The 14,764-nt window shown below is 49.6% G+C and overlaps 1 protein-coding gene across 1 annotated transcript in view; it reads right to left on the bottom strand.

The window, feature by feature from the left end:
* LOC129693319 (small conductance calcium-activated potassium channel protein 3-like) overlaps positions 1-14,764 on the bottom strand; it is a 92,346-nt gene that overhangs the window by 32,529 nt on the left and 45,053 nt on the right. Inside the window, exons 3-4 of the mRNA XM_055630165.1 lie at positions 11,506-11,924; positions 8,559-8,700 (exon numbers count right to left, since the gene is read on the bottom strand). Coding sequence (XP_055486140.1) covers positions 8,559-8,700; positions 11,506-11,924 — 561 coding nt within the window. The remainder of the gene's footprint in view (positions 1-8,558; positions 8,701-11,505; positions 11,925-14,764) is intronic.

Below are 14,764 nucleotides of genomic sequence, written 5' to 3'. Positions count from 1 at the left end.
GCTGAACTTCCTCTGATAGACTCACACGCGAGCTCCCGGGAGAGGCACGGCTCTGTGCTAAAAGTGTCTCCGAGGCAGCGTGGGTCAGCGGGGCAGCTGCATTGAATGTCTTACCCAAGACAGACACGCACACAAAAAAAGCTGCAGTAACTCAGCGGCTCAGACAGTATCTATATACGGCGGAAGGCTCAATTGTAATCATGTATAGCCTCTCCGCTCCGGTCCCAAATAAGTTACAAGAGGTCAAAATGGAGAGAATGGAGCAGCTGGGCTTGTACACTCTGGAGTTCAGAAGGATGAGAGGATATCTCATTGAAACATATAAGATTGTTAAGGGTTTGGACACGCTAGAGGCAGGAAACATGTTGGGGGAGTCCAGAACCAGGGGACCACACACACACACACACACACACAGTTTAAGAATAAGGGGTCGGCCATTTAGAACGGAGATGAGGAAACACTTTTTCTCACAGAGAGTTGTGAGTCTGTGGAATTCTCTGCCTCAGAGGGCGGTGGAGGCCGGTTCTCTGGAGAGCATTCTTTCAAGAGAGAGCTAGATAGGGCTCTTAAAGATAGCGGAGTCAGGGGATATGGGGAGAAGGCTGTGGAATTCTCTGCCTCAGAGGGCAGTGGAGGCCGGTTAACATAAGCATAAAACAAAAACATAAAAAATAGGTGCAGGAGTAGTTCATTCGGCCCTTCGAGCCTGCACCATTCGCCATTCAATATGATCATGGCTGATCATCCAACTCAGTATCCCATCCCTGCCTTCTCTCCATACCCCCTGATCCCTTTAGCCACAAGGGCCACATCTAACTCCCTCTTAAATATAGCCAATGAACTGTGTGGCCTCAACTACCTTCTGTGGCAGAGATTCCACAGATTCACCACTCTCTGTGTGAAAAATGTTTTCCTCATCTCGGTCCTAAAAGATTTCCCCCTTATCCTTAAACTGTGTGTGTGGCCCCTTGTTCTGGACTTCCCCAACATTGGGAACAATCTTCCTGCATCTAGCCTGTCCAACCCCTTAAGAATTTTGTAAGTTTCTATAAGATCCCCCCTGAAAGGCCCGGATAGAGTGGATGTTTCCACTAGTGGGAGAGTCTAGGACCAGAGAGCACAGCCGCAGAATAAAATTTTGTAAGTTCCCCTCACTCACTCACTCACTTTTCTCCACCAGATGCTAAGTGTTCTCCTAAGGCAGGCGTTAATGAATGTTTGCAGCCTGGTTGTAGTGTGTTCTCTGGATACTTTCAAGAGAGAGCTAGTGCTTCTACGCAGCGGCGGTGGAAAGCATCTTGTCCGGGAACATTACCATCTGGTTTGGGAATTGCTCTGCCAAGGACAAGAAGGCTCTGCAGAGAGTAGTGCGTTCGGCCGAACGCACTATGGGAACTTCACTCACCCCCCTGCAGGAACTATACAACAGGAGGTGCAACTCCAGAGCAAACAAAATCATGAGAGACCCCTTCCACCCCTGCAACGGACTGTTCCAGCCGCTACGGTCAGGCAAACGCCTCCGTTGCCATGCGGTGAGAACGGAGAGGTTGAGAAGGAGTTTCTTCCCAGAGGCAATTCGGACTGTAAACGCCTTTCTCACCAGGGACTAACTCTACAGAACGTTTTTCCTTCCATTATTTATTATGTAAAAGAATATGTGTGTTATGATTGTGTTTATAATTTGTTTGGTTGTTTTGTTGTTTGTCTTTTGCACAAAAAATCCGCGAGCATTGCCACTTTCATTTCACTGCACATCTCGTATGTGTATGTGGCAAATAAACTTGACTTGACTTGACTAGATAGGGCTCTTAAAAATAGCCGAGTCAGGGGATATGGGGAGAAACCGGGGTACTGATTGGGGATGATCAGCCATGATCACATTGAATCACATTCGGAGCCAGAGGGAACTCCCGGCTTTACTGCTGTGACTCAAAGGGCCAAATGGCCGACTCCTGCGCCTATTGTCTGTTGTCTATTGTCTAAAATAAGGGGCAAATTTCCCGACGGCAATCCGTTGACCGAATCGGCCGTTGCTGGGTGAATGATGAGTTACCCCCCCCCCCGAGTGGGACCCCCCCCCCCCCGTGGCCAGAAACTGGAGACATAGAAAGAAACATAGAAATTAGGTGCAGGAGTAGACGCCATTCGGCCCTTCGAGCCTGCACCACCATTCAAAATGATCATGGCTGATCATCCACCCCAGTATCCCGTACCTGCCTTCTCTCCATACCCCCTTACCCCCTTAGCCACAAGGGCCCCATCTACCCCCCCCTTAAATATACCCAATGATGAACTGGCCTGAACTACCCTCTGTGGCAGAGAGTTCCAGAGATTCACCACTCTGTGTGAAAAAAGTTCTTCTCATCTCAGTTTTAAAGGATTTCCCCCTTATCCTTAAGCTGTGACCCCTTGTCCTGGACTTCCCCAACATCGGGAACAATCTTCCTGCATCTAGCCTGTCCAACCCCTAAAGAATTTTGTAAGTTTCTATAAGATCCCCTCTCAATCTCCTAAATTCTAGAGAGTATAAACCAAGTCTATCCAGTCTTTCTTCATAAGACAGTCCTGACATCCCAGGAATCAGTCTGGTGAACCGTCTCTGCACTCCCTCTATGGCAATAATGTCCTTCCTCAGATTTGGAGACCAAAACTGTACGCAATACTCCAGGTGTGGTCTCACCAAGACCCTGTACAACTGCAGTAGAACCTCCCTGCTCCTAGACTCAAATACAAGCCTAGTCTTTTCAATCTTTCCTCATATGAGACCACCAGCTGTCACGGCAGTAAAGCCGGGAGTTCCCTCTGGCTCTGAGTCCACCTCGTAAAACCGTGCGGGGGAGGGGGTGGGGGGGGGGGGGAGGGGTGGGGGAGAGGTCCCACTCGCTTCAGTTTCAGTTCAATTTAGTTTACTGTCACGTGTAGAATAAAGGGGAGGTCATTTAAGACTGAGGTGAAAAAAAAAAAGGATGAGGGAGGGGATATCTTACAGAAACATATAAAATTATAAAAGGACTGGACAAGCTAGATGCAGGGAAAATGTTCCCAATGTTGGGCGAGTCCAGAACCAGGGGCCACACACACAGCCTTAGAATAAAGGGGAGGCCATTTAAGACTGAGGTGAGAAAAAACTTTTTCACCCAGAGAGTTGTGAATTTGTGGAATTCCCTGCCACAGAGGGCACAGTGGAGGCCAAGTCACTGGATGGGTTTAAGAGAGAGTTAGATAGAGCTCTAGGGGCTAGTGGAGTCAAGGGATATGGGGAGAAGGCAGGTGATGCCTATTCCTTCGCTCCATAGATGCTGCCTCACCCGCTGAGTTTCTCCAGCATTTTTGTCTACATGCATTCAGTGAATGGCGGTGCTGGCTCAGATTCAGATTCAGATTCAATTTTAATTGTCATTGTCAGTGTACAGTGCAGAGACAACGAAATGCATTTAGCATCTCCCTGGAAGAGCGACATAGCAAACGATTTGAATAAATAATAATAAGTGACCGGGGGGGGGGGGGTGGTGATTGGCAGTCACCGAGGTACGTTGTTGAGTAGAGTGACAGCCGCCGGGAAGAAGCTGTTCCTCGACCTGCTGGTTCGGCAACGGAGAGACCTGTAGCGCCTCCCGGATGGTAGGAGGGTAAACAGTCCATGGTTGGGGTGAGAGCGGTCCTTGGCGATGCTGAGCGTCCTCCGCAGACAGCGCTTGCTTTGGACAGACTCAATGGAGGGGAGCGAGGAACCGGTGATGCGTTGGGCAATTTTCACCACCCTCTGCAATGCCTTCCGGTCGGAGACAGAGCAGTTGCCATACCATACTGTGATGCAGTTGGTAAGGATGCTCTCGATGGTGCAGCGGTAGAAGTTCACCAGGATCTGAGGAGACAGATGGACCTTCTTCAGTCTCCTCAGGAAGAAGGGCCGAATGGCCTCCTCCTGCGCCTATTTTCTATGTACATGGATAGCACAGGTTTAGAGGGAGATGGGCCAAAGGCAGGCAGGTGGGACTGGTGTGGATGGGGCAGGTTGGGCCAGAGGGCAGTGGAGGCCAAGTCACTGGATGGACAAGGGCAACCTGCCACAGGATACTTTGAAACTTTTTTCAGCACTCTTCATGTGATGCTCATTGGCATACATAGAAACATAGAAATTAGGTGCAGGAGTAGAGGACATTCGGCCCTTCGAGCCTGCACCATTCGCCATTCAATATGATCATGGCTGATCATCCAACTCAGTATCCCATCCCTGCCTTCTCTCCATACCCTCTGATCCCCTTAGCCACAAGGGCCACATCTAACTCCCTCTTAAATATAGCCAATGAACTGTGGCCTCGACTACCCTCTGCGGCAGAGAGTTCCAGAGATTCACCACTCTCTGTGTGAAAAAAGGTTCTTCTCATCTCGGTTTTAAAGGATTTCCCCCTTATCCTTAAGCTGTGATCGCCCCTTGTCCTGGACTTCCCCAACATCGGGAGCAATCTTCCTGCATCTAGCCTGTCCAACCCCTTAAGAATTTTGTAAGTTTCTATAAGATCCCCTCTCAATCTCCTAAATTCTAGAGAGTATAAACCAAGTCTATCCAGTTTTTCTTCATAAGACAGTCCTGACATCCCAGGAATCAGTCTGGTGAACCTTCTCTGTACTCCCTCTATGGCAATAATATCCTTCCTCAGATTTGGAGACCAAAACTGTACGCAATACTCCAGGTATGGTCTCACCAAGACCCTGTACAACTGCAGTAGAACCTCCCTGCTCCTATACTCAAATCCTTTCGCTATGAAAGCTAACATACCATTCGCTTTCTTCACTGCCTGCTGCACCTGCATACCTACTTTCAATGACTGGTGTACCATGACACCCAGGTCTCGCTGCATCTCCCCTTTTCCTAGTCGGCCACCATTTAGATAATAGTCTGCTTTCCTGTTTTTGCCACCAAAATACCTTGGGTCTTCAAGCAAAGAAATTCACTGTGACTTGCCACATGTGACACTAAAGCATTAATAGACAATAGACAACAGGTGCAGGAGTAGGCCATTCGGCCCTTCGAGCCAGCACCACCATTCAAATGCGATCATGGCTGATCATACCCAATCAGTACCCCGTTCCTGTCTTCTCCCCATATCCCCTGACTCCGCTATCTTTACGAGTCCTATCTAGTTCTCTCTTGAAAGCATCCAGAGAACCGGCCTCCTCCGCCCTCTGAGGCAGAGAATTCCACAGACTCACCACTCTCTGTGAGAAAAAGTGTTTCCTCGCCTCCATTTTAAATGGCTTACCCCTTATTCCTCTCATGATTTTGTACCTCTATAAGATGCTGCCTCACCCGCTGAGTTTCCAGAAGGGTCTCGACCAGAAACGTCACCTATTCCTTCGCTCCGTAGATGCTGCTGCACCCGCTGAGTTTCTCCGGCATTTTTGTCTACCTTCGATTTTCTGCACAGTTCCTTCTTTAGAAGTTCCATCGCTAGAATTTAGAAGACTGAGGGGCCATCTTAGAGAAACTTACAAAATTCTTAAGGCCTTTTCTTAATTCTTAATTCTTTTTGGTCTCCTAAACTGAGGAAAGGCATTCTTGCCATAGAGGGAGTACAGAGAAGGTTCACCAGACTGATTCCTGGGATGTCAGGACTTGCATATGAAGAAAGACTGGATAGACTTGGCTTGTACTCGCTAGAATTTAGAAGATTGAGGGAGGGATCTTATAGAAACGTGCAAAATTCTTACGGCTGATCATCCCCAATCAGTACCCCGTTCCTGCCTTCTCCCCATATCCCCTGACTCCGCTATCTTTACGAGTCCTATCCAGCTCTCTCTTGAAAGCATCCAGAGAACCGGCCTCCACCGCCCTCTGAGGCAGAGAATTCCACAGACTCACCACTCTCTGTGAGAAAAAGTGTTTCCTCGCCTCCATTTTAAATGGCCGACCCCTTATTCTTAAGATGGCGAATGGTTGAATGGGGGAGAAGACTGGATGGGCCTTCTACTCCAATGACCTGTGAACCTCGATACACACGACAATAACACACTAAACTATAACGGGCGCACTTGCTTAAGTTGGCATCATGGCCGGCACGGACATTGTGGGCAGAAGGGCCTGTTCCTCTGCTGTACCGTTCTATTCTCTACTCCTCCTCACCCAAGACCGGATATGGAAGTCCAAGGTAGACAAGATCTGAAGAAGGGTTACGGCCCAAAACATTGCCTATTTGAATCTCTGGAACTCTCTGCCACAGAAGGTAGTTGAGGCCACACAGTTCATTGGCTATATTTAAGAGGGAGTTAGATGTGGCCCTTGTGGCTAAAGGGATCAGGGGGTATGGAGAGAAGGCAGGGATGGGATACTGAGTTGGGATGATCAGCCATGATCATATTGAATGGCGGATGGTGCAGGCTCGAAGGGCCGAATGGCCTCTACTCCTGCACCTATGTTCTATGTTCCTATGTTTCCTTCGCTCCATAGATGCTGCCTCACCCGCTGGAGTTTCTCCAGCATTTTCGATTTTCCAGCATCTGCATTTCCTTCTTACAGGGTTACAGGTTTTCCTTTATTGTCATTCAGACCGAAGTCTGATCGAAATTTCGTGCCTGCAGTCATACATACATACAATGCAATAATAAAACAACAATAAACACATATCAACATCCACCACAGTGAGTCCACCCAGCATCTCCTCACTGTGATGGAGGCAAAAAGTCTTAGGTCTGCAGTCTCTTCCCTCCTCTTCTCCCTCTGCGCTGGGGCGATCCCACACCGGGCGATGTTAAAAACAGTCCCGCGGCTCAAACACCGCGGCCCGGGGTGGTCGAAGCTGCCGTCCACCAGTCCTGCAGACGCAGCCGCTGGCCCGCGGCTGAACCACGGACTCTGGTCACTGCCGCCAGAACGCTGTCCCAGCCACCGGACCACCGCTCCAGCCCCGAGCCGGATCGCCCTCACGTAAGTACCGTTCTCAGCCTCGTCCCGACATGGGCGCCGCTCCTCCCTCGGGCTGGGAGCGCCGTACCTCCCCGAGCTCGGCCACTCCGACGGGAGCACCGTTCCCCCCCTCGTGCTGGCCGCCCTCACGGGGTCGTCACAGCCCCTCACGGAAGCCCCGTTCACCAAACTGATCACCAAACTCGGTAACCTGGGCATCGACCCCTCCCTCTGCAACTGGATACTGGACTTTCTAACCAACAGACCCCAGTCTGTGAGGTTAGACAAGCACACCTCTTCAACCCTCACCCTGAACACCGGCGTTCCTCAGGGCTGTGTGCTGAGCCCCCTCCTCTACTCCCTCTTCACCTATGACTGCACACCTGTACATGGTACTAACACCATCATCAAGTATGCAGATGATACAACGGTGATTGGCCTCATCAGCAACAATGATGAGCTGGCCTACAGGGAGGAGGTCCAGCACTTAGCAGCATGGTGCACTGACAACAACCTGGCCCTTAACTCCAAGAAGACCAAGGAGCTCATTGTAGACTTCAGGAAGTCCAGAGGCGGCACGCACACCCCCATCCACATTAACGGGACGGAGGTGGAACGTGTTTCTAGCTTCAGGTTCCTGGGAGTCAACATCTCCGATGACCTCTCTTGGACCCACAATACCTCTACTCTGATCAAGAAGGCTCATCAGCGTCTCTTCTTCCTGAGGAGACTGAAGAAGGTCCATCTGTCTCCTCAGATCCTGGTGAACTTCTACCGCTGCACCATCGAGAGCATCCTTACCAACTGCATCACAGTATGGTATGGCAACTGCTCTGTCTCCGACCGGAAGGCATTGCAGAGGGTGGTGAAAATTGCCCAACGCATCACCGGTTCCTCGCTCCCCTCCATTGAGTGTCCAAAGCAAGCGCTGTCTGCGGAGGGCGCTCAGCATCGCCAAGGACCGCTCTCACCCCAACCATGATCTGTTTACCCTCCTACCATCCGGGAGGCGCTACAGGTCTCTCCGTTGCCGAACCAGCAGGTCGAGGAACAGCTTCTTTCCGGCGGCTGTCACTCTACTCAACAACGTACCTCGGTGACTGCCAATCACCACCCCCCCCCCCCCCCCCCGGACAATGACAATTAAAATTGAATCTGAATCTGAATCTGAATCTGATCCAGCCCCGAGCCGGACCGTCCTCACGTCAGCGAGCTCAGGGCGAGTCCTGGCGGGCTCTGCCTCCTGAGCCTCGAGTCCGCCAGCTCCGCCATTAGGCCTCAGCGCAGACGGAGGCAGAGAAGGGGAATACGACAAAAAAAGTCGCATTCCCCCCCGCAGGGAGAGACAGCAAGCCCTGTATCAACCCCCCCCCACCACAAAACACAAACTAAAAACCAAAAACTAAACTAACCAAAACGAAAAAAACAGGCCTGGAGGTCATGGAGCCAAGGGTGACACAGGCGCCACATGTAAGGTACAGCATACCTGTGACTGAGGACAATGCAACACCTACTGCGATGCCCATTGCTGGATAACCCATGCACTACTGCAGACACGCCAACAGCGTAACGACCTGTGCAGCAATGGCGAGCCACTGTACAGCACAAGGGCACAAAAGATGAAGATCTCAGCACGCCAACCCAGTGGACTTACCATGATGCCAGTCAGAAGACACACTCCCTTGCCACAGTGGGTATGAGGGACCATATCTCCGTACCCGATGGATAGAAAAGTAATCGAGATGAGCCACATGGCCCCCAAAAAGTTGCTTGTGACATCTTGGTTGTCATGGTACCTTGAGATGGGGGGGGGGGGGTGAAAGAGGAACAGAGTTACGGCAATTCCAACAACCAAAAAACATCCTCAACACATCCAGGCCTTTCGCTAATCGCTAAAGTTTCAATGAGGTCCCCTCTCATTGAATCCCACAGATTCACCACCCTCTGACCAAAAAAATGTCCTCCTCATCTCCTTCCTACAGGAACGTCCTCTAATTCGGAGGCTGTGTGCCCTCTGGTCCTAGACTCTAGACTCTCCCACTAGTGGAAACATCCTCTCCACATCCACTTTATCCAGGCCTTTCACTATTCGGCGACGTTTCAATGAGGTCCCCCCCCTCCCCCACCTTCTAGAAACATAGAAACATAGAAATTAGGCGCAGGAGTAGGCCATTCGGCCCTTCGAGCCTGCACCGCCATTCAATATGATCATGGCTGATCATCCAACTCAGTATCCCGTACCTGCCTTCTCTCCATACTCCCTGATCCCCTTAGCCACAAGGGCCACATCTAACTCCCTCTTAAATATAGCCAATGAACTGGCCTCAACTACCCTCTGTGGCAGAGAGTTCCAGAGATTCACCACTCTCTGTGTGAAAAAAGTTCTTCTCATCTCGGTTTTAAAGGATTTCCCCCTTATCCTTAAGCTGTGACCCCTTGTCCTGGACTTCCCTAACATCGGGAACAATCTTCCTGCATCTAGCCTGTCCAACCCCTTAAGAATTTTGTAAGTTTCTATAAGATCCCCTCTCAATCTCCTAAATTCTAGAGAGTATAAACCAAGTCTATCCAGTCTTTCTTCATAAGACAGTCCTGACATCCCAGGAATCAGTCTGGTGAACCGTCTCTGCACTCCCTCTATGGCAATAATGTCCTTCCTCAGATTTGGAGACCAAAAACTGTACGCAATACTCCAGGTGTGGTCTCACCAAGACCCTGTACAACTGCAGTAGAACCTCCCTGCTCCTATACTCAAATCCTTTTGCAATGAAAGCTAACATACCATTCGCTAAACTCCAGCGAGTCAGTACAACGTTTTAACCATTTTTATTCCTAAGTTTAGCTAAGCTGAAAAATCTAGGTTGTAAAGTTCTACAGGTAAGGCTCGGTACAAATACATTGCAGGACGGGGCTAAAGAAAAGATATGAACATGCATAATTTAATTTACTGACAGAGCCCTTGCCTCACAGCGCCAGAGGCCCAATTTGATCCCGACCTTGGGTGCTGTCTGTGTGGAGTTTGCATGCTCGCCCTGTGACGGTGTGGGTTTGCTCCGGTTTGCTCCCATATCTCACATAACGTGCGGCTCTCTAGGCTAACTGGCCTCTATAAATTGCCTCAGGCGCGTAGGGAGTTGGATGAGAAAGTGGGATAGCATAGAACTAGCGTGAACGGGCGATCGATGGTCGGCACGGGCTCGGTGGGCCGAAGGGCCTATTTCCACGCTGCATCTCTGGTAAAAACAATGCTTTCCGAGTACAGGCCCAGTGCCGGACAAACCCTCATCACACGTTAGCTCAATCGCGCCCGAGATCGATCTGGTGAACCCTCTCCAGAGCCAGCACACCCTTCCTCAGATATGGGGCCCAAAACTGCTCACAATACTCCAAACACAAACACACAAAAAGTGCTGGAGTAACACAGCGGGTCAGGCAGCATCTCTGGAGAAAATGGAAAAGTGACGTTTTGGGTCGAGACCTTTCTTGCGTTGCCTGACTCACCGAGTTACTCCAGCATTTGTGTCCTTTTGTGTATTAACTAGCACCTGCAGTTCCTTGTTTTCTCCCTACTATCCTCAGTGTCTTGAGTACAGAAGTTGGGAGGTTACGTTGCGATTCTATAAGACATTGGGTGAGGCCACATTGACTGAGCTGCGTTCAGTTCTGGGCACCGTGTTACAGGAAAGATGATGTCAAACTGGAAAGGCTGCAGAGAAGATTTACAAGGATGTTGCCAGGACAGCTATAGGGAGAGGTTGGTGTGTGTGCGTGTGTGTGTGAGTGTGTACGTGTGTGTGTGTGTGTGTGTACGTGTGTGCGTGTGTGTGTATGCGTGTGTGTGTGTGTGTGCGTGCGTGCGCGTGAGTGTGTGTGTGTGTGTGTGTGTGTGTGTGTGCGTGCGTGCGTGCGTGTGTGTGTGTGTGTGCATGTGTGCGTGCATGCGTGCGTGTGTGTGTGTGTGTGTGTGTGCGTGTGAGTGTGTGCGTGCGTGTGTGTGCGTGTGCGCGTGTGTGTGTGTGTGTGTGTGTGTACGTGCGTGTGTGTGTGTGTGTGTGTGTGTGTGCGAGTGTGTGTGTGTGCGTGTGTGTGTGTGTGTGTGTGCGTGTGAGTGTGTGTGTGTGTGTGTGCGCGCTGGGGAGGATCACTGGTCACTGTGGACTCACATACACCTCACAAACACACACGGTCCAGGCGGTGATGATACAATGGTCTATGGTGTGTGTGTGTGTGTGTGTGTGTGTGCGCGTGTGTGTGTGTGTGTGTGTGCGCGCGTGTGTGCGCGCAGTGGTGTAAGTGTGCGGGCATCGCTGCTCGCTGCTGACTCGCTGTGTTAAGCCCCTGTCCCACTTAGGAAACCTGAACGGGAACCTCTGGAGACTTTGCGCCCCACCCAAGGTTCCCGTGCGGTTCCCCGGAGATAGCGGAAGCAGGAAGGGAGACCGACAAAAGCCTCCGGGAACCGCACGGGGCGCAAAGTCCGCAGAGGTTTCCTAAGTGGGACGGTGGGGGGGGAGGGGGGGCATTAGTGTACGCTGCGGACTCGCTGCTCGCTGCGGACTCACCCCGTTACTGCGCGGGGACCGCTGCTCGCTCGTACACACCTCTCACACACACGCACGGTCCAGGCCGCGATGATCCACAGGGAGATGCTGAAGACCAGCAGGACGGTGCCGGGGCAGATGGTCATCAGGGTCTTCATGACGAAGCGGGTGTTGAAGTTGATCTTGTTCAGGGCGCCGATGCTGCGGGACGAGGCGTCGGTGAAGAGCTTGCTGTGGAGCAGCATGACCCGGGCGATGAGGTAGAGGCGCAGGAACATGGGGATGGAGAGGATGATGTCCACGTCCGCCCAGATCACCGACGGGGTGTAGGTGAAGGACAGGCGCGTCCGCCAGTGGAAGGTGTAGTGCCCGGGGATCGGGTGGATGGCGCACACCACCATCTCCACGCTCATGAAGAAGATGCGTTCGTACGTCATGGCGATCCTCCAGTCATCCGCCCCGTTGTCGATCATGAAGAGCTGCAAGGAAGACCATAAGTAGCAATGTTACAAAATTTTGAGATTTAAAAAATCAAATCCCATCAGATAAAGCATAACAATAAGTTTAATTTGACACCAAATTCACTTTCATATCTCAAGTATTAAAAAAGTTATGACCATTTTCATACTCGGAAATTAGCATCTTGTTCCCTATTGATTTTCAATGGACATTACAAAAAAGCTGTGATCTTGGATAGTCAAACGCCCATTTCTTAAGGAAAGATTAACATTTTTAAATAGCCTAAGTGTCCAAAGATTATTCACAAATAATTCACAATATAACATGATTTTTATATCTAATTTACATTAATTTATAGGCCAAATGGAAGGAATTTAGTGTTCAATTGCTGTAAATAAATGCCCATTTAAATCGGCTTTCTAGTGGGTTCATGTGGAACGCGCTGGTTTAGAATGTTGACATAGCGCTGGATTAGTGCCCTCAAATGCCGAGAAAAATACTGCGGGATATAATAAGCCCAAAATGAACTATTCGTTATAGATAACTTGATATATAGGGTTATATATATGCCCCATTTAATGTAAAAATAAGGTACATACCTTTAATTGTTTGCTTTATAAAACCCTGGGGCTGCGAGAGGTTGCGAAATCAGAGAGTAATTTTAAAACTATTATAACTATATTATCGAGGCCTATAAAACTAATAATACCTTTTGCGACCGGGTCTTGCAGCGATTTTTCGTTAATGATTTACTAGGCTGAACATGTGCGATTAGTACAGCCTAGTAAAAACCGCGTTTTAAACCCGCCCCCTCCAAACAGCGCCAAAATCGCCGACATGGCTTTGGGCAGATTCCCAATGACGACGATTCAGGTAGGTTTTGTAACATACCTACCATAAGCGGGAAGTGAAGAGTCAAGCCTTTGATGGTCAAACAAACCAAGCACTGAACCGCGGGTATTAAGACACCTCTACGCGCCACAGACAAATGTTTTAAGGTAGACAAAAATGCTGGAGAAACTCAGCGGGTGAGGCAGCATCTATGGAGCGAAGGAATAGGTGACGTTTCGGGTCGAGACCCTTCTGGAAACTCAGCGGGTGAGGCAGCATCTATGGAGCGAAGGAATAGGTGACGTTTCGGGTCGAGACCCTTCTGGAAACTCAGCGGGTGAGGCAGCATCTATGGAGCGAAGTTACTCTGTGAATTTTTTTTTTCTCATCTCGGTCCTAAAAGATTTCCCCCTTATCCTTAAACTGTGTGACCCCTTGTTCTGGTCTTCCCCAACATCGGGAACAATCTTCCTGCATCTAGCCTGTCCAACCCCTTAAGAATTTTGTACGTTTCTAAAATCGAAGGTAGACAAAAATGCTGGAGAAACTCAGCGGGTGAGGCAGCATCTATGGAGCGAAGGAATAGGTGACGTTTCGGGTCGAGACCCAGAAGGGTCTCGACCCGAAACGTCACCTATTCCATCGCTCCATAGATGCTGCCTCACCCGCTGAGTTTCCAGAAGGGTCTCGACCCGAAACGTCGCCTATTCCTTCGCTCCGTAGATGCTGCCTCACCCGCTGAGTTTCCAGAAGGGTCTCGACCCGAAACGTCACCTATTCCTTCGCTCCATAGATGCTGCCTCACCCGCTGAGTTTCTCCAGCATTTTTTGTCTACCTTCGATTTTCCAGCATTTGCAGTTCCTTCTTAAACATTATAGATTGCATGTTCAATCATGCACAGAGATAGATCAGCCATGGTTAAATGGCAGAGTAGACTTGATGGGCCGAATGGCCTAATCCCGCTCCTATCACTTATGACCTTATCTATGAACCTGTTCAAAGAATTACCATGGACCATATGAAGAAAGACTGGATAGACTCGGCTTGTACTCGCTAGAACTTAGAAGATTGAGGGAGGGATCTTATAGAAACTTACAAAATTCTTAAGGGGTTGGACAGGCTAGATGCAGGAAGATTGTTCCCGATGTTGGGGAAGTCCAGAACAAGGGGTCACACAGTTTAAGGATAAGGGGGAAATCTTTTAGGATCGAGATGAGAAAAAAAAAAATTCACAGAGTAACTTCGCTCCATAGATGCTGCCTCACCCGCTGAGTTTCCAGAAGGGTCTCGACCCGAAACGTCACCTATTCCTTCGCTCCATAGATGCTGCTGCACCCGCTGAGTTTCTCCGGCATTTTAGTCTACCTTCGATTTTCCAGCATCTGCACAGTTTCTTCTTTAGAAGTTCCATCGCTAGAATTTAGAAGACTGAGGGGCCATCTTAGAGAAACTTACAAAATTCTTATGGCCTTTTCTTAATTCTTAATTCTTTTTGGTCTCCTAATCTGAGGAAGGACATTCTTGCCATAGAGGGAGTACAGAGAAGGTTCACCAGACTGATTCCTGGGATGTCAGGACTTTCATATGAAGAAAGACCGGATAGACTCGGCTTGTACTCGCTAGAATTTAGAAGATTGAGGGGGGATCTCATAGAAACGTACAAAATTCTTACGGGTACACAAAATTGCTGGAGAAACTCAGCAGGTGCAGAAGAAAATAGGCGACGTTTCGGGCCGAAACCCTTCTTCAGACTGAATTTCTTAAGGGGTTGGACAGGCTAGATGCAGGAAGATTGTTCCCAATGTTGGGGAAGTCCAGAACAAGGGGTCACACAGTTTAAGGACAAGGGGGAAATCATTTAGGACCGAGATGATTAAAACATTTTTTTTCACACACAGAGAGTGGTGAATCTGTGGAACTCTCTGACACAGAAGGTAGTTGAGGCCACAGTGCATTGGCTATATTTAAGAGGGAGTTAGATGTGGCCCTTGTAGCTAAAGGGATCAGTGGGTATGGAGAGAAGGCAGG

Source organism: Leucoraja erinacea, unplaced genomic scaffold (assembly GCF_028641065.1).
Source record: "Leucoraja erinacea ecotype New England unplaced genomic scaffold, Leri_hhj_1 Leri_259S, whole genome shotgun sequence".
In the NCBI taxonomy this organism is placed as follows: Eukaryota; Metazoa; Chordata; class Chondrichthyes; order Rajiformes; family Rajidae; genus Leucoraja; species Leucoraja erinaceus.
The sequence above is the reverse complement of the archived record's forward strand: the minus strand, read 5'-3'. Positions and strand labels throughout refer to the sequence as shown.